The sequence below is a fragment of the Nylanderia fulva genome, unplaced genomic scaffold, assembly GCF_048542155.1.
Source record: "Nylanderia fulva isolate GAGA-0341 unplaced genomic scaffold, ASM4854215v1 Scaffold1, whole genome shotgun sequence".
Taxonomy (NCBI): Eukaryota; Metazoa; Arthropoda; class Insecta; order Hymenoptera; family Formicidae; genus Nylanderia; species Nylanderia fulva.
The window spans coordinates 9,494,526-9,513,983 of NW_028189192.1; the positions used below are offsets into that span (position 1 = coordinate 9,494,526).

The window sequence follows — 19,458 nt, forward strand, 5'->3', positions numbered from 1 at the left end:
AAAAAGTCATATTTAGGAAAAATGTGCTGAAGAATATGTGTTAAATATTTATATAAATTTTTTTCGTAAAATTATTTTAATACATTTCTACTGACGTAATTTTCTGAACAGTTTAAACGTCTTGCAGAGCGTTTTATCGAGGCTCATTATGAAAATATATGAAGTTGAAAGGAGATATGGATGTTTGTATCGAGATAAACGAGGATTTCTGTGATTTCCAGGAACCGGCACCCGGAAGTCATTCGATGTTAAAGAACGACCGTCTTCCAGTAAATCGAATAAACGCGACGAAATTAAAATAGATAAAGCGTAAATGGCCGTTCTTTCCGACACCCAGCATCCGCACTATTTCAATGGGCAGTATTGTCACGTTTTGCGTCACGATTGTTTCTCGGACGCGCTTCGCTACATCTTTTTCGTCCTTTCCACGGATTCCTATCGTGTCAAAGGGTCAAGAGATCTCAGGCACGATTTCCGATTTATTTCGTTCCGTTGCTTGTTCTCGTCAGTACTTTATCGAAATCTCGATGACTGACAACGATGCGAAGAAAAAAAATCGAAGGGCTGACTCTCGTCAAGCTCATCGAGCTCTCCTCTTTCTTCGACGAGAAAGAAAAGGAAAAAAAGGTCAACCGAGTTGATCTAACCCAAAACCCATCGTAAGCGATCGCCGCGAGAGTTATCGAGTTATTTTTATTAAAATGATCTGCCATAGCTCTCTAAAGTAGGCACACATGACTCAGTAAGAAAAGTCAGGCGAATATAATTTAAATGTCGAGGAGGAAATATGGAGAATTCTCAAGTATATGATAAGATATTCAAGCAGCTCTTTTATGACGAATAAAAAATAATTGTGATGTTTGATACGTTTAGAAAAAAATATGTAAAAAATTCGATTTAAACTTAGACTAATGATTTATATACATCTTTCGAATTTTCTACGAGGATTCGAGTTGAATGCTGTAAGTGTCAAAGTACACGTGTCAAAAATGCCATATCGTATACACATGTGTGTGTACGCACCTCCGCTCCTTTTAATCTCCTAAACGCGGATAAGTGATATAAAAGTCGCGACATTCCCACGTCCCTCGCACCGGTTGGATTTCGATAAGCGCCCTGTTTGCTCAACGTCGACCCAAAGTCTATTCGCGGTTTTTGGGCTGTTAAAAGAGGGAAGTAAAGGGCTGGACAAATATTTGAGACGTATTATTACCGCGTGTGACCTAGTCCGGGTTATACTATTCCATTGCGTATATCGTTGCAAATATCATTTAAGAAAACGAGATAAGAGACTCCACGTTGATGTCGCCGAATCGTCACACGGTCTTTTTACTTTTATATAAATACAGCTAAATTCGGAAATCTAAGTAAGTTTGTCGATAAAATTAAAATTTTTACTTTAAAAAAAATGCATTTTTTTCATAAATTAGGAAATTATGTTGAAATTTGCCAAGATAAAATAGTTTCGACTGAAAAGACATTCCAGATGACTATGAATTTTGTATGATTGTCATAATTTCGAATTTACACATTATTACGGAACTAAGTATAAAGTGAGACGATACTAATAAGTATTTCTGTAAAACCATATTACTATTATCGTATTAAAAAGTGTGTGATAGATATAAAATATACATATCTACACATAATTTAGGAAGTCAGGAACGAAAGGGATGAAATGTGATAAATTGACTTTAGTCTCTTTTTGTTTTATTTCTACAAATTAGCGTACATCTCACTTATAAATTACGATTTAATGCTCATCTTCCAATGTGCACAATTACACGTTGGAGACGTTATTCTACGCTTTCTATCCATTCTCGTAATATTGTGAATAAATATCTAAGTACAAAAGCACGGCTGTCAGCGTAGTAACTAGTGTTAATAATATACGCAACCTACATATTTTAGTACAGAGCTGTAAGCTCATTTACGTTAGCTGCAGCGCTCGATATTCAGGCTCGATATTAATTCGGTGCTCGATATATCGCCTCAGTAGCGATCTTTTACAAAATCTAAATTTAGAAGAACTGAATTTATAATTGTAAAACATAATAGTTCAATTTTTAATTTTCGTACTTAATCTCTTTCAAAAAGATATGAATATAACTAGAATAATCGAGATGATTCACGCACATCGCGGTGAGTTTTAGCGAATATTTTGTGTGCGAGGATTTTCGAATTCTGAAATATATACTGGATCAATTAAATAAAAAACGCCAGGCGCACATTTGTTCCCACCCTCGATTGTATTTCAGTCGTTTATTTGAACGAGACGTGTACGAGCGTACGGTAAACCGATCGATGGTTTATAGCGTCCGCACGTATATATATAATATATATATATATATATATTATTATGTATATATGTAGTATATATTATTACATTTGGAACGCACTGGTGGGCACCGTATATATCGAGCGGCCGCCTGTTTGTTTGGCCTGAAATTCTGCGCTTTGGAATGGCCGGCTGTCATGGAATGATGTCATGGTGAGTATCGTGGCCGCGCCTCATCTACATAGTAGGGTTCTAAGTAGTAGAAACTCTCAAGTCGGAGAATGGCCAATTTGCCATTTTCCTATGCAAGCGAAAAATATGCAACGCGACTGTTTCTCGGATTCAATGATGAATTAATAAATGATTTTATATAGACATAATTATACCAGCAGAAACAAGAATATATTATATTTTTTTAAATTTTAATTTAAGATGGAAATATTTAATTTTAATTTTACTAATTATCTCTCCTTTGTAAGGATATTAAAATTTAATTCAGCGAAAATATTAACAATATTAATTGTAGCAATATAATGATTTACACAAAACGATAAATATTATTGCAAAAATATTGTATAAAGATATACAAAATTCTTAAAAATATAAAAATCGAGAAGAAAAATAAATGAAGAAATGTGATTCTGTGTGATTATCTTAAAAAATTGAAAATTAAAAGCATAACTCAAATGATTTAATTCCGCCAATCTCTGACTTGTGAGTATCTCTGATAAAAATATATCTAAAGTAGATAAAGCGTAACCACTTTCTGCAATGTATATATATATTTTTTTCATATTTAAGTTAGGAGAAAAAAAGATAAATTCAAAATGAATTCTATTAATGTCTTTTTTTCAAAATATTCACAATATTATGCAAATATATATATTATGTTCTTTACATTCTGCACTTTTTAAAAGGTGCGATAAACCCTTCCTGTTTGGCTTATATATATATATATATATTGCTTATTTCAGTTAGTTAGACAAATATATTACATATGTAAGTGTTTGTAAAATTTGTACGTGGAATTAGAATCATTTCGATCGTAAGTTTTCGGGACTTCAAAATATATAATTTTTATATTTATTATACTTCTCTTTTTCTAGATTCGCAATGCTATTAAATGTTAGAAATAATATTAGGATTTCCTTCCTGACGAAGAAACGATTATCCTTTTATCCTAAAACCGATATACACGAATGATATCTGAAATATTTTTGCGTTACACGCTAATATTATAAACTTTATCACACAAAGCTCGCGCATCATTTGCGCATTCTGCGTACAGTTCGCGATCAAATTAGCATATATATTTATTAATATAATTCGTCTGTGTAATTATAATCATTAATTACATTGTATTTGGCTATCTTTCTGGCTCGATGCCCAGTAACACCACAGAGATTTAACATCGCAGTGATCAATTCAATTTGTTTATACAATCTGCGTGTTTGTAACTCGAATCTCCGTCGATATAATAAAATAGTCGACGTAGTAAAATAGAATGTCTTTAACGCATCGTTTAAAGCGTTTTATAGAAAAATATATCCGTAAAAGTATCTATACGTTCCACGGATTTACCAAAAAAATTTTAGAAACAGATTTTAGAACGAATTTGATTGATAACAATGTTTTCTTCACGAGAAGCGTTTTTTTGCGAAATCTAATTATATTATTAAAAATAAAACCGTTTTTCAAGTGAATAAAAATTGATTAAATCCTCTTTTCTCCCTGTGTAAAAAATCTTTGATTCCTAATTAATCTAAAAGACTTCAATAACGTATGATTTTATATTAATATCAACACGTTCTAATTTATTAATTATTGAGTCAAATATAATATGAAGAAAAAACCGCTATATCAAATTCCAAAAATCTGAATCCTTGAAATCCTATTCGGCAAATCTGGGATGATTTATGCAAATTCTTTTACGCGCTTATTTGCGTAAATCGAATATTCAACGACACTTTTTGCATCTTAGCGCTCCATTAAAAATAATATAATATGATGACCATCGTCGTGTTTACCTGATTTGGATCCTACATGTAGTTGGGCCACGTCTCGATGCCAGGTACGTAGCGATGAGCATATTGCGCATAGGACGTGGACACGTGCGGATGACCCATCTGCGCGGTCGCGTGCGAATGATGCGCGTTATGGGCGGATATGTACTGGACCGGTGGAAGGGGAGGCTGCAACTCGTGGTACCTGACCATCTCCTGAGTCCTATCCTCCCATGAAACCTCCGCGATCGCTTGCTCCGAACAGTGGCGCTTGATCGGCCTCTCGATCTCCTCCTCATATCTGGAAGCAAGATGCATCTCGACATCTCACAAATTTTACCAAAAAGTAGCCAAGATGAGGAGAAAATCAAGATCATTTGTAAACAATATTCGCATCATTTTTCCAAATTATTTCCCGTACAGCACACAAGTTTACAGCAAATTGCAACAACATTGCAATATTGCACATTGCATAGCAATATTGCAGAAATATAATATAGGCATGAATTTGCAATATAGTTTAAACAACGTTGCAGCAACATTTCAGAAATATTATGAAAATAAAATTCACGAAAATAAAAAGTATTAGGTACAAAACATTCAGTCCGATCATGTATTTAACACATTTCCAATAATCCAATAGTAATATTACATATTTATTTTATTGCATTATTGCTGCAATGCTATAGAACAATATTACTGAAAGTGGACATTTTACCCCGTTGTTGCAACCTTGCAGCAAGATTGCTGCAACATTTCACAATGTTTATGCAATGTTGTAATATTGCAATAAAATGTTGCCACAATGCTGCTTGTTGCGCTGTATGGAAATATATAATTATTTCTTTATATTCAAATTCCAGAGAAAAGAAAAAAATACCATAATTAATTCTGTTTTTTTCCGAAAAATGTATTTCATTAATTTATAGACGAAAGTGAGATGCGATTCGTACCTGTTGAGTAACCATTGCGAAGCGGTAGTAACTTGCACAGGTGGATATTGATGTATCGGCGCGGTCTGGGGTGGTAGATACTGGTCGAGCTCGTTGCTCTCGACCTCGCACTCCTGGAAGTTCACCGGGAGATTCAGGCCGAGCCCGCCCAAAGTGCCGAGGCCATTCAACTGGTTTTCCTCGCCGGGAAGGCCATCTCCGATTTCGATGTACCGAAGATCGACCGCCGGCTGCTGATGCGGAGAATCGCTCGATGGCGTATTGCTAACTAACTCCTGGTAGTATACGGTATTGTTCTGCGGAGGCTGATTGCTCTGTACATCAAGCATTTTCATTTCGCGTGACTTCAACGATTTCATCGGAGATGCAAATCACGTCCGTCGAGCGAGAGGTTTAACCTTAGATAATTATATTTGTGAAATCGGTTACTTTCTCTCTTCTCGCTTAAATATTATAATTGCGAGAGAAGAAGTAACATGAATATTATTTAATTAACGGATTTTTTTCATACTGATAAACGTAAAGTCCATTAAATTTATTAGTTTGTAAAATACAATAATTTAAAAATAAAATGATGAATTGTAACTTATTTAATTATCTAAATAAAGTTTTTGAATATTGATTAATCAACTCAGATTTCTTTCATCCTGATATACGTAAAGTCCATTAAATTTATTATTAGAATGTTTGTAAAATAATTTAAAAATAAAATGAATTGTAACTTATTTAATTATCTAAAATTTTTTTCGATAAAATTATAAATTGTAGAGTCGGAAAAAATCATAAAGAAAGAATTGAAATACCTGATTGACATAATGCTGTCCTCTGGGTGTCGTAGGGGGTGTGGGGGGTGAAAGACCTTGACCGGGGGTCGTCGGTGGCGAAGAGCTCACGCCACTCTGTGGTGAATTAGGTCCTTGGACGCCTCTAGGACTCATGTCCTCCTGTTTCAACGACCTGGAAACGCTAAATGTCACATTGCTCTGATTCCTCGAGGGTGAACTGTCACGACCGGAAGAAGGCCCGTTCTGCTTTCGACGTCGGGGTTGATACTTATAATCTGGATGCTCGCGCTTGTGAATAACGCGCAAACGATCAGCCTCCTCAATAAAAGGTTTTTTATCGTTATCGGACAGGAGCCTGCAACCAAGCATGGTAATAAAAATAAGTAAAAAGAAACATTTGAATTATTAAATTATATACTGAATAAGGCCGATATTACGTCTTAAACTGCACTTTTGAATATACATATGTGCTCTTAAGTGTTTCTACGCGCGAATAATGTATATATAATATTGTGAAACAATTTCAGGTTTCATTTTCAGGTTCGGCCGTATATATGTGAAATCTGTCGTCGGATCGACGTGATTCATGTTTCTCGCGCTTGCCCGTACATGTATACACGCAAGAGAGCGAGCGCCTCTCTTCGCGCCGTTCGACAGAAGAGGCCTGAACGAGAGCGTTTCCATCGGCGTCTGATATACTCTCGAAGAGTCGAAATGGGGATCTGGTTAGTGTTTCTGGTTTAAGACGTTCGTAGACGTGCACAACCGACGTGACACGCCGACTTAGTCCGCTTCGCAGTGGTTGACGTGCGGACTTTCTTCGGCGCTCGGTTATGGTTCTTAATGCTTTGTGTTTATATTCCCACTAGGTTTGTATACTCCGATAAGGTTTTCCGGTATAATAGAGAACGACCAAGAGAAAGATTTCGAGAATTTCCCTCACGCTTCGCTGATAATGATTTATATCACAATTTGCGTTTTTTTTTATTTATTAAACGTGCTATTAGTATTAATGAATAAATAATGTCAATAATTCTCGTAAAATTTGCAGAATAATCTTAGATATATCACGTTTTGCAATATCCTTCATTCTTGTTTGATAATTTGATATTTTAATTTAATATACGAAATAGAAAAAAAATATTGTCTAAAGAATCATCTGAGCTTCCAGCATATTATCTGGAGTATTTGCAAGCTCGCGGGATTTAAATTCCACGACAGAAGTCAAGCTTTTTTTTAAACGGGTTGACATACGAGTTGAAGGCGCATATCTTAAGCTTAAACGGCGCTGTTTTGTCACTGACAGAAGGAAAGAGGAAGCGATAGAGATAGATGGAGTGGAAGACGGATAGAGAGTGAGAGAAGAACGAAGAGAAAGCCCATCTGGTCAATGGACTTGCCATGAGCTTTTTTCACCAGTCGCGGCTTTCCTTTTCCCTCGCCAGATGCAACGCAGGGTCAGCCAATTTAAATTTGTCTTACTTCTGTATATCAGTATACATATATGTTACCTCATAAAAGAGGAGAAATGTTCACACGGTCAAAGGATGCGCAAATCAATCTCGATGGGATTCTAATTGAATCATCACACTTGTCATCCCGAATAATCGTCGACAAATCGTAAAATTGCTCAACTTTCTTGAAACATACTTTAATTAAAGTGTCAAAGCAACAAGATATATGTTAAATATTAAAAAAAATAAATAAAAGCAGAGAAACACTCCGTAATTTCTGCAAGCACACATCAAACTTGACAAAAGAATGATAAAGTTTCTGATCACTGTTGTAAGAGTGATTTACGCTTTTAGTTAACGCTGATAATGCTACCGCGGGGAGGAACGTTCGAAGGAAGTCCGATGTGGAGGAATCTTTCCTTCCGGGAGATAAGACAGATTTACCTGTTCTCGTCACGCGCTATTTGCAGGCAGACCCGGGGAGCAGAAGGGCAGGTTCGGAAAAATTCACCTGACGGGCACAAGGCGCCTATTGTGGTCCCTGGGGGCCCCTTTATCTGCGGCAGGAACCGGCCGGCAGCTGCGAGCACGCGCCAAGGATGAACCAGAGGGGATATCTGTTTTCCTTTTGTCGACAAACACGTCGCGTTTGGAGTATCCGAATGGCGATACGTTTTGAGACGGCCCAAAGAGAGAGAGGAAGAGAGAAAATGCGAAAAAAAAGATTTATTTCTAGACACTCTAGCACCTGGCTCTGTTATCGGGACTGACATGAGACAAGTCGGCGTCAAAGTCCACGAGGATTCGACGGATCGGTTGATGCAATCGCGATTGAAACTCTTGTGCCAAAAGCGTCAAACAAAAATCTATTTGCTCTTTCAATTTCGTCTGTTTATAGAAATCATTTATCCCGCAATTTTATTTTTTCTTTAATTTTATATTTAAATTTTTCTAATTTCCCTACGTTTATATTTCATTTCTTTGTACGTATAAAGTCATATGATTATAATTCAATCGTAATGATATTTCCTTTATCCACTTATTATCTCATCTCCTTTATTCACTTCTTATAAGCAAAGGCTCGCATGTAAACCATCGCGCGCGATTTCGATCTGTATACACGTCGATCTTCGCTGAACTTTGAATTTTATCGGTCTCATCGGTTCGTAAGCAACCTCATCCATGTAGCAATCACTCTAGTACTGTGTTCATTACCGAAGATGACTGTATCATTTGTTTCTGCGCGTAAGGTAGATCAAAACGTCAGAGCGATGCACGGCAATGTTTCTCAATCGTGTAAATCCGATTCTTTGCGAATGAGGAAGGAGCTTAGAGACGATTTGACTAGTTCATTTGCGCGTATTATAAGGAGCCTTGGCGCAATCATGAAAATATCTCTCTCATGTTCGGACGAGAGTGTTAATTGGTACTAGGTCCACCGAAAGGTGTTAAATAATGACTTTTTAAAAGCCGAAACCGTAAGATCAACGTACCCTGTTCCAAGGACGACTGTTGCTTCTTCCAAATTACAAGCAACCAGAAAATTATTTCTTACTTTCAATTTTTAATTTCCATCTCCCGACATACAATATTCTTCTCCTTTCTATCCTCAAATAATAAACGGACGTTTTCATCGAACGTTAATTTCATCGACACGCGATTACAGACCAAGAGATTGCTAATGACCCCCGATACGGTGTTAGGAAAAAAACAATTGATCTTTAATGCTGGATAGCGTTTTATCTTTCGGCAAAAGCTCCGCCGTGACAATCGTCGGGATATCAATCGTCGATCTTTGGCGAGCAATCGCGATCGCGACCGGTGTTATTAAATGATTCGCAACGGGGGTCCTTGTCGGCGCGTCCTCTGATGATCGTTATATGGCCCACTGGGGCACCTCGTTAGTCCCAACCAGGAAACGGAATCATGCACAAGTCATCCTGAAGCCTACGTATACAGGGTGTGTCAAAACAGTCAGATACTCTTTCTCCCTTTCTCTCTCAAGTGTTTTTTAACTCTAAAAAGCTAAATATAATTTTTAAAAGCTGGTTGAGAGCTTGAAAGGCATCACATTTCAAGGGAAAGATTTTTTCAATAAATGTTGCTGCAGCGTTATTTATAACATTTTAACAGTGTTAACATTTAACGAAAAATGTCTTATTCTATTTTCTTGATTGCCAGCTTTTGCATCTAAGTACAATATTGTAGTAAGATTTGAAAGATTTAAATTGAAATTGAAAAAATGGAAAAATTTTAGGCAATATATAGAATATCGAAAAATATTCGAATCGTATCTGATTGTAAAAGGGGCCGCCGACGGCATACAAAGTATCTTCGCTGTTACATATGTGCGACCCGAGTTCACGGGTCTCGAGAAGCAGGAACACTTGTACCACGTGCAGCCTAGGCGCCACGTGTGGTACGAGTGTGTTTAATATACGTGCCGTGGAAGTAAAAAAAGGAGCATTCGCGAATTCGTTGGTAAAAATAGAACGGGTTACGTATGTGAACAAGTGGTCGCAGGAATTGGAACGCAGTGACTCCGAACTTTCACGCAATCATTCTCATTGGGCGACGTTGACTCTTTCCGGTCCAGCGATTTTGATCGAAATCGCATTGTCTTACATAAGCGAAATCGTACGATTTTGAAATAATTGAAATAAAACAAAATCTTAATTTTTTTAATGGTTAAATTTTGTCTAAATCGTAACTATAAGAGGAAAAAATAAAAAAAGAAAGAAATATATTTTCAGCATTTTGTTAACAGCGTAACTTAACAATTGCAATTAAGAACGCGCATAGAAAGATTTTTTATTCATTTTGCTATACATTATAGAATTGTATCAATTAATATCGCCGCAGTCTTGTTCGCCAAGATTATCCTGGCTTCCTCGAGTGAATCGAACGCGCGAGCTTTGAAACCGTTAAATCAATGATAAACGCACAGGTGGCTTCGAATCAACGACAGCTGAAACGATCAACAACAGATTTCCGTAGCGGCTCGCAATCCGATTTTTCTCTAAACGAGGCGAGCGCGAATGAAGATCAACGAGCGCGATTCTCTCGCGTGGCTGATCGCCGCATGGCGAGCTCGTATTTGTGAGAGAATCGGACTTATCAGATCGAGAGAACGGAGAGGCATCCGATTGAAGACACGTGGTACCGATTAGTTTTATCGAAACAGTGTCTTTCTGCCAGGCGCGGAGGCCGCTGGATGTTATTCGGTTGAGTACTCGAGTGCGCATTTGCGTTAATCTTCAAGTGCATGATTTTTATACAATCAAGACAATACGATTAAATCGAATAAACAAATTAAAATAAATATTTATCCGCTTTTTCTCGCGTTCAATTTTATTAGACAGATTTTAGTCTAATGTAATAAATCCAAAAATCTCGAAAAAAAGAGTAAAAAAGAATGATCTCTGTTTCATATTTCATATTTTTAATTAACTAATGTAATAAAAATATATTGTTTTAATTAATTGTTAATTAATAGACTAAAAATATAATGCGTAAAATGTATAAAATTTTACACGAATCGAAATAATTAAGGATCGTATCTCCTACAAATATATATAGTTTGCCATATCATTAATCTATACTACTGTTAATCTATACTACTGTCTAAAGTACGCAAGGATAAAGATAAAGAATCTCACGACACTCACCGCCATAACTTTCCTAGCGTTTTTGACAACTCGGCGTTGTGAAGCTGAGGATACTGATCGGCCAGTTTTCGCCTTGCAGCTTGGGCCCACACCATAAACGCGTTCATGGGCCTCTTGACGTGGGCCGCCCTTTTGTCGCCGGAGCCCCTGCAATTCGAAGACATTATCTTCATTGGAAACGATACCTCTCTACAAATTTACGTGTAAACGCACGCAAGTGTGTTAATTACTACGAAATTATCGATTTATTTTTATATTTATATGTCCGCAAAAAAGATTCCATTTATTGAATTATTACGAACAGAATTTTCTCTTACAATTTACCCTGAAAGTCATAATAATCGTGGGACAATATATATGTTAAATATTTTTACCACAATAAAAAATATTAATATCTATCACAATAAAATATGTACATATACATAGTAAAATTAATCAAACATATTTTATATCTTATTACGTAGATATTAATATTTTTTTATGGTCAATATTAATCAGAAAAACTCTTATAAAATTCTTTCAATCCCATGATTGCCATGCTTTTCAGGGTAAATTCTAAAAGAAAATTTTCTCTGTGTACGTCGTTATCAATTAATGTACAGCCTGCAATTTTCATTTATCGCACTCTGCAACACAATTTTGATATTTCTACGATCAAATTTTTTGTATACTAAACATCCTTTTTAAATTTTCACGAAATTGCATATATATATTTTTGAACGTTATTTTTGAACATATAGATAGAAATAAAAGCGAAATTTTACGGCGACAAAAATGTGAATCTCTCTTTCTGGCTCTGTCTCTGTCTATTTACCTATCTATCTATCTCTACCTCGTCGACTATTCTGGCAGATAATCTGGTGACTTGCAGAAGAAAATAACCAGAGGCGAGACGGCACGTATATATACATCCTACACACGTATACATATCCGTATCGGGTTTTGCCGCGGCGGGCTACCCCCGGGTCATCCTGGCGAGCGTTTAAAACCGGCCTTAAAATAACACCGTGGCTGCCGACGTGTGACGGGTATATAGGAATGGACGTATCCCTTTCTTTCCGAGAAGATGACTTCATAAAACTTTTGCCTCGTCCAGTCGGGGATCGACGTGACTGACGTGATTGCCGCGCCGCGTCGGCGAGATATCCTCCTGTTTTTCTTTTTACCCTTAATCGAGGATTCTTTAAGGACTCGCGCGGCCCCGAGTCATCATGCGAATGAAGAACGAATACGGCATACGGTATATGGAGATTATTTTTTATCAGAAATCCTTGGATAAGAAAATAACTTTTCGCGAAGAAAATCTTTCGAGACAATGAAATCGACGTATTCAACAAAGATAATAGAGGGTAATAGCTTTAATCTCGAGTCGGGATATCGCATGTGTCTGTTTATATATATGTATAATTGTGACGATTAAAGTTCTGTCGCGAGGGAAACAGAATCCAAGGATAACTTATAATATAGCTTATGTAATCGGACCTAAGCGTTCGATTCGCGAGTGAATTACATGGGGATAAGCGTGGCGAATTCGCGTAACGCGGGTGAAAAGGACTCCGGCGTGCGTCTCAAGGATACGAAAGCGACCTCCCTTCCCCCGTATATTTCGGCCTCTTTGAAATGAGAGGGGCGTTAAATCCGTGTGTAAACCCGTGGAGCCGTTGGTAATTAGCGTGGGCTCACTAACGAGGGTTTTCACGGCGCTCCTCGGAACGTGAACGCGGCATACACACGATGGGTGTACGCGTCACGACGCGTGTGCTTTACCTGAATACACGCGAAAAACGCTTATGTGTGCGACGTAGGCGTGGTGCTGCGTAAAATGGCACAAACGTGCAGCTTTACAACAGAAACATCAAAAGGGTCTCGTACGAACGGTGTCAGTATACAAATTCACGCTGGCAAAACATTCTTTTTTCATTAGAAATCTTAAATTTAATCTGTCCCGAATTATTATTCGAAAATTTGTGCGCAACATATTTAATTATACATATTTAATTATACAGTTACCTTAACATATTTAATTATACATCTTAAATTTAATTTACCCCGAATTACGTAACAGTTGCGTTAATGCTTTCGCAAATTAATATTCAATATCGTATATTCCAGTAGAATCAATAGTAATCTCGCAACTTCTGCAAGATGTACTGCCACGGAATCTGTGGGTATATTAAAAACTAATGTATTTATCAGACTCTATCGCCAGGAATAAGCACCCTGCAGCTACCCCGAGATAACCCTATAATTGAGGGTTAGCGATAAGCGCGATACACTCCGTGATAACATTTCCGTTATAACATGCTTTCCTCTACGATTAAACCGCATACCTAATAGCTCTTCTTCTCTGTTTTCTCAAATTCTCTCCGCGTTTCATCTCCAATTTGCACGCGATTTTCCGAAATGCATGTCTATGCATTTAATGACATTAAGATAAAGAAATTGTGAGCAGAAAATCTTTATAGATTCTTCTGTAGATCGTCTTTGTGAGATCATCGGCTCATTTGTATAAAAAAAAAACAGAAAGCAATCCCGACTGTCGCGGCAATCAGGAATATAAAATCATTCAGCATATCGGCAGGCATTAATTACGTCGCGGATCGATCAGTGCGTTGCACAATTTTCTGCGCATCGAGGCCAGCACGCACGATTTTATCGAACTCCGCCGCGATCTAATAATTTTTCTTCGAGCATCCGATGCACCGAGGACAACACCATGATGACTCGTCCCGCAGTCGCGGAAAGAAATCACGTTTTATTTCGTTTTTTTTTTTCCCCGACCGTTATCAGTTATCTCGTCAGAGACCGAGCTTCCTTCCCACGATCGACGAGCAGCCGTGCAGGGAAACGTGGCGATCGGGCATTAATTAGCCAATTTGCGTTAATTGGCGACCGAGGACATTTTTCCGCGAGGCGCGCGTTTCCCAGGCCGGGAAACGAGTGCGTCATAATTGAGTTAGCGTTACGTATTTTTAAGACCGCCACGCTCCTCCTCGCCCTCTTCTTCTCTCTTCACCCCGGCAACTTCGTCGCATCCGTTTCTCTTCGCGTTCCTCTTTTCTTTTCAAGTATTTTTTTCCCCTTGCTTTTCAACGTTACCATCGCGCGGTTGAAGCCCGCGGGGCTTAACGGCAGCCTAACGTGTGCATACCTGTGTATATGTATGTTAACGCGTCGCTAATACGACTCGTGGTGATTAAAGTGCTTCACGAAAATATCGAGAAACATGAAGAAGTTAGAAAACGAGCTTTTGTTTAAGCGATTAATTAACTTTTCTCTGCTAAAGGAAGAAGAATTAAATATATCGAGATTTTGAAATATATCAACGTGAAATCATAAAAAAGATAGTACTATAATTAAATTATCACACATCATTACAAGGAGAGAATTTTCTCTTAGAATTTAGCTTGAAAAGCATGGAAAAATTTTACAAGAATTTCTCGGATTAATATTGACCACTATAAGAAATATTAGTATGTACACAGTAAAATTAATCGAACATATTTTATATCTTATTGCGATAGACATTAATATTTTTTATTGTAATAAAAATATATTAATTAATCAGAGAAACTTATGAAATTCTTCCAATAGAATATTGTCTCACGATTACCATAATTTTCAGGGTAAACTCTAAGAGAAAATTCTCTCTGTATATAGAATATCTTATTCGTCGAAAACTAAGCGTATAATTTTACGCAAACATTGATGACATTCTTTTTTTCAGAATTCGTCCTTTTAATAAATTAAATTCTTTTGTCCCTCAAAGAACGTCTCTCTTTTCATTATTCTCTTCAATTATTTCAACGAAACAGTTTGCAAGGAAAAAGCTTACGGATCATCCCAAGTGCGAACGATTTTCCGAAATCGTTGCCCGGGAAGAGCGATGATAATGAAAAAAAAATAAAGAGAAAGAGAAAAATATGAATTTGCCACGTGATACACTTACTTGGTGGCAACGGGTACCAGAGTCCAGTCGTATCCCTGAAGAACCTTGGCGACGGCGGCGCTGATTCCTTCGCCGCCATTCGCAGCCACCGTCGCCGCAGCTGCGGCTGCGGCTTTACCATTGCCATTAATGTTGTTATTATTATTATTGTTATTGTTGTTATTGTTTCCGCCTGGCGACGAAATGGACGTGCTGGAGCTTTCCGGCTTGACGTCGTTCATCTTCATCCCCTTCGTCGCGTCGACGCGCGAACAATGGAAGCCCTGAAGATCGAATCGAGAAATATCGCACTGTATCAACTTGACCGATTTATCGCGCGGAACACGCGGAAAACACGTTCATCTCGTCTCGAACCGTCTCGCGAAGAATAGCTGTCAATCAATTAATCGCTTTGTTATCGTCGTTATCATCGCGAGGAGCGCGTGTCACTTTCTTTTCGCGATGATTCTTCCCTCACTCGGTTAGTAGTAGTTCTGCCGATCTCTTTGCTCTCGACCCCGTTCTTCTTTCTTTCTCTTTTCGAAGTTCACGTTTCGACTATTGATTGTTGTCACGATTAATTAATTCCGACTCGCGTATCTCGCGCGTGTGTCTCGATATAGCTTCTATTTATTAAGCTCGCTTTTTTGCTCGTCCCGGTTCGCCAGCTCCGTTACTTCTTATCTACGCCCCTTTTCTCTTTGTGTGTGTATCTCTTTGAAAGTCTTACACTTGGTCTCCTACTTGAGAAGGCAAATTCGAACGATGAAAGTATGGATTGCGCTAATTGCATCCTTCGATGATCAGTGTTCTTATACTTTTCGGTAGATTATTGCAGTTTGCTTCAGCGATGACGCAAGCTAGCGGCTATCTACGAATGTGTAGCACATGTTTCTGTAGATATCACTGACGTTTAAATGCAATCTTGTATCAGTCTATCGTTCGACACTCTTTGGCAAAGAGAATGATTGCATCCAAGTATTGTTAGGTTGTAAAATCGTTCGTAATATCACTGGAAAACAGAATTCTCCAGCATACGACAAGAAGTTCTGACACCAAGTCCAGCTTTGCGAAGCTCACGCACCACCTCTATTCTTAATAGAGCTTGTTGCTTCGCGGGTCGTCAAATATTTCACATATCGATACCGTGACTTCGGAGTAATTTCGCAAATTTTCGAAATTCTTTCGCCGAGCCAGGATAAATCGGGTTCGCGTTCGCGTTAAAACTTGCGCCGAGTTGAAAGCGGGGTTCGTGGATGCTTGTCGCGCGATCGGCGCTCGAGTGAGGTGGTTGCATCGCCTCGGGGCAGTTTCCACCACGAGGCTGACATCGTTTCTCAGCTGGTTCGTTTAGGGGCGGGGCAAAAGCAGCGTGCTGGTAACACTTGTTGCTCCGTAAGTCTCCGCAAGTCTGTCGCGTACACCAGGAGGGAGATCGACCGTACTCCGGTGGGGCCGACGGTGGTAGCGAGATGAGGAGAGACGCGCGAGGCATTCGTTCCGCGTATCTTGCAGACGTCGTGTTCCGTCGTCGTTAGACTCCTCGTATGCGACGAGGACCAAATAAGGCTGTACGAGAAAGAGAGAGATCGGCTATACTTTTTATTATACGCTATTATATGGCGTTTGAAATTTTTATGTTATAATTAATATCAATAATCATTTTAAAAATGCAATGTTATAATTAATAATAAAAAATCATATATAATAAAAAAATCATTAATAATAAAATAACATATATGAATGAACATTTTTCATTCAACGTAGAGAGAGAAAGAGTCTCGATTGTTAAAATAATATGGTATATTTGAAATATGTCAAGCTTATTTAATTGCCTTTCCATGTTGATTTAATTTTCTAGCACACTAGTTCCATTAATATATGTTACAATCATCGATGGATCCTGGTTTTCGGCTTAAAACTACCCCCTTTCAAATTAAAAAAATTGTTTAATTCAATTTGTGAAAATATATTTTTACTACTAAATTAAATAATTTTATAGAAACCCACCCCCTCCCTTATTATCGATTTCGGGATCCGCTGGTGATTACAGTTATCTCTTAAAAATTTTTCTGACATTTAATAGTGAATCATGGATAGATAATATGGACGGAAATAAATTTATTTTGTTGGTTGAAAAAAGACTCTTGTTGCAACAATAATATTGCATCATATGATAACAACATTGTCGTATTCTATCAACTTTTTAGTGCGGGACATTATCGGCTGACCGACAATGGGATCACAATAATATCTCGATCTCCCTTTCGTTCTTAGACAGGTCATCCTCCCTCCTTTTTCATGATACCCCATTTCCTCCCTCTTCGTACTGCCGGATCGCCGGTCATTCCATTTATATTTCGGTACTCTCGCCACTCTGACAAGAGTTTCCATGACTACGATATCCTCTGGGAGGAGAACCAATCGGGTTCTGCTTGCTCCACCTATCTCTCGTCTCATCTCACTCTTTTTTCCTCCCCTCTTCTATATCTTTCTCTCTCTTTCTCTTTGTCCCTTCTCGCAGTTCACCGACGTTTCTGTTCGCGATCTCTTTCTTCTACCCGGTCCCGTCGATTGGTCCGCCAGTCGGATGCAATTATGACGTCAGAAGAGAACGAGAAGAGAACGCGCCGCAGCTAAACCGATTGCACTCATAGTTGCATATTGCACTCATCGACCGATTCTCGCGACGATCGGACATTAACGTTACGCACTTTACACTCGTCAAATCGAAAATTTCCTTTATGAACCAATGCGATGTAAAACAAATGTTTGCCTCCAAATTCGTTCTAAATTATTGTAATTATAAAATTGCGTTTACATCCCTAGCACGCATAAATTGATACGCATCTTGATTTACGTGTTAGCTCAGACAACTGTCTCTGAAACGCAGCTCGAATCATTAATCATGTCGATTGTAATTAACGATTTCGTAAGCTTCACTGCGAGTGAATTAATCAGAAAGTTATAGGAATTGAGTTTCGCAATGAAAATTAAGAGTAGAAATGAGGAAGATTCACGAATAAGGAGAACAAAACTGCATTTCTAGATATGATTGATTTTCATAAATAAAGCTCATAAGATCTTTTTGTATTCTAGGATAAATTAATTTCCTACCTTATAAATTTTAGAATACAAAGAGAATCTTTATAAAAAAATTGCAGCAAATTAATTTATATTAATTTACTTATTTAAAGATCATTGTTCTATAAATAGTGATAGAATAATGATAGAAGCCAGTAAAAAGCATCTTCTGACACACAAAACTAAGTACAAACTCATCTTTTTAATTATTTTTTAAATTCGGCCTAATTTTCTTTTATTATATTTTATGTTAAATGATATGCATATATTTGCATTTATTAAAATTTAATGATAATAATTTGACTCTTGTAAATCATAATTCGCATATCTGAACTATTGACACTGCATTACATAAAACATTCTGAAAAAAGATAATCGATAAGTTTAATCAATTAATTCAATATCTCTCATAAAGATTTGCGTTATACTCAATATTTCTCGAAAAATAATAGATTTATTGTATGTGTTTGCGTGCAAATTATCATTCAAATAAATCATTGATAACCTATTAGGTATTTAATTATGCAAATGTACCATTTTAATGACTGGTGCAGACTTTGCGCATTATAATTGAGAATGCAATAATACTTGAATCATCTTTCAAGAATCCGGAGATAAAATCAAATTTTAAATTGCAGCTTGAAACTTGTTTTTTTCAATTTGAAGACAAAACTTGAGACAGATCTACATTGGAGATTTTTCTATTATGCAATATAAAATCAGTTGCAATTATAAAATTATTACTTTAAGGAGCCATATATCAATTATTCTATTGTCATTTCGTGAGTCAATTATTGAAAGCAACATTCTTGCAGAGATGATTTAATCGCGATTCGCGAGAAATAGAGTGGACTTTGCGTACGCATTCGTACACGTGTATAGTTATCGGCTTCGTGTACTACGCAATGACATTGCCGGGATGCGATGATGACGATGCAGAATGTGTCGAAGCTCGTGTCTCCGTTGGGGGTCCGTGCGCGAGTCGCGGTACTCGCCACCCTGGGGGGCTACATGTGTCGGGTACCCGGTTCGATGGGCCCCCCTTCCCCCGCCTTCGGAATCCTTTCAAGTGCCTGCCGCCGACCCCCAAGAATTGCTGGAATTATTATTTTATCGCGACGAACCGCGCGCGAGAATCGCCCGTTTCGATACGTCCTCATTCGATTCTCTCAACAGAAATCCATCGTCGATTTATATAGCATTACATATATATACTGGATTAATAACGGTATTTAATTAATATTTAATAATCGTATACATAAGAGAAATATTCTCCAATTTTTTCGAGTTTTAAGTGATTTTATT

General features: G+C 37.6%; 1 protein-coding gene across 2 annotated transcripts in view; it reads right to left on the reverse strand.

Moving 5' to 3' along the window:
• Positions 1–1,693: 1,693 nt before the first annotated feature.
• Positions 1,694–19,458, reverse strand: part of LOC114939964 (transcription factor Sox-9-B) — a 30,012-nt gene continuing 12,247 nt past the window's right edge. The window contains exons 2-6 of one of the 2 annotated variants that reach the window (XM_085481286.1): positions 15,091–16,638; positions 11,142–11,270; positions 6,038–6,374; positions 5,235–5,548; positions 1,694–4,582 (exon numbers count right to left, since the gene is read on the reverse strand). In XM_085481286.1, coding sequence (XP_085337412.1) covers positions 4,318–4,582; positions 5,235–5,548; positions 6,038–6,374; positions 11,142–11,270; positions 15,091–15,317 — 1,272 coding nt within the window. In that variant the 5' untranslated portion in view covers positions 15,318–16,638 and the 3' untranslated portion in view covers positions 1,694–4,317. Of the gene's footprint in view, positions 4,583–5,234; positions 5,549–6,037; positions 6,375–11,141; positions 11,289–15,090; positions 16,639–19,458 lie in introns of both variants that reach the window. The other variant, XM_029314432.2, reaches the window with a different exon arrangement.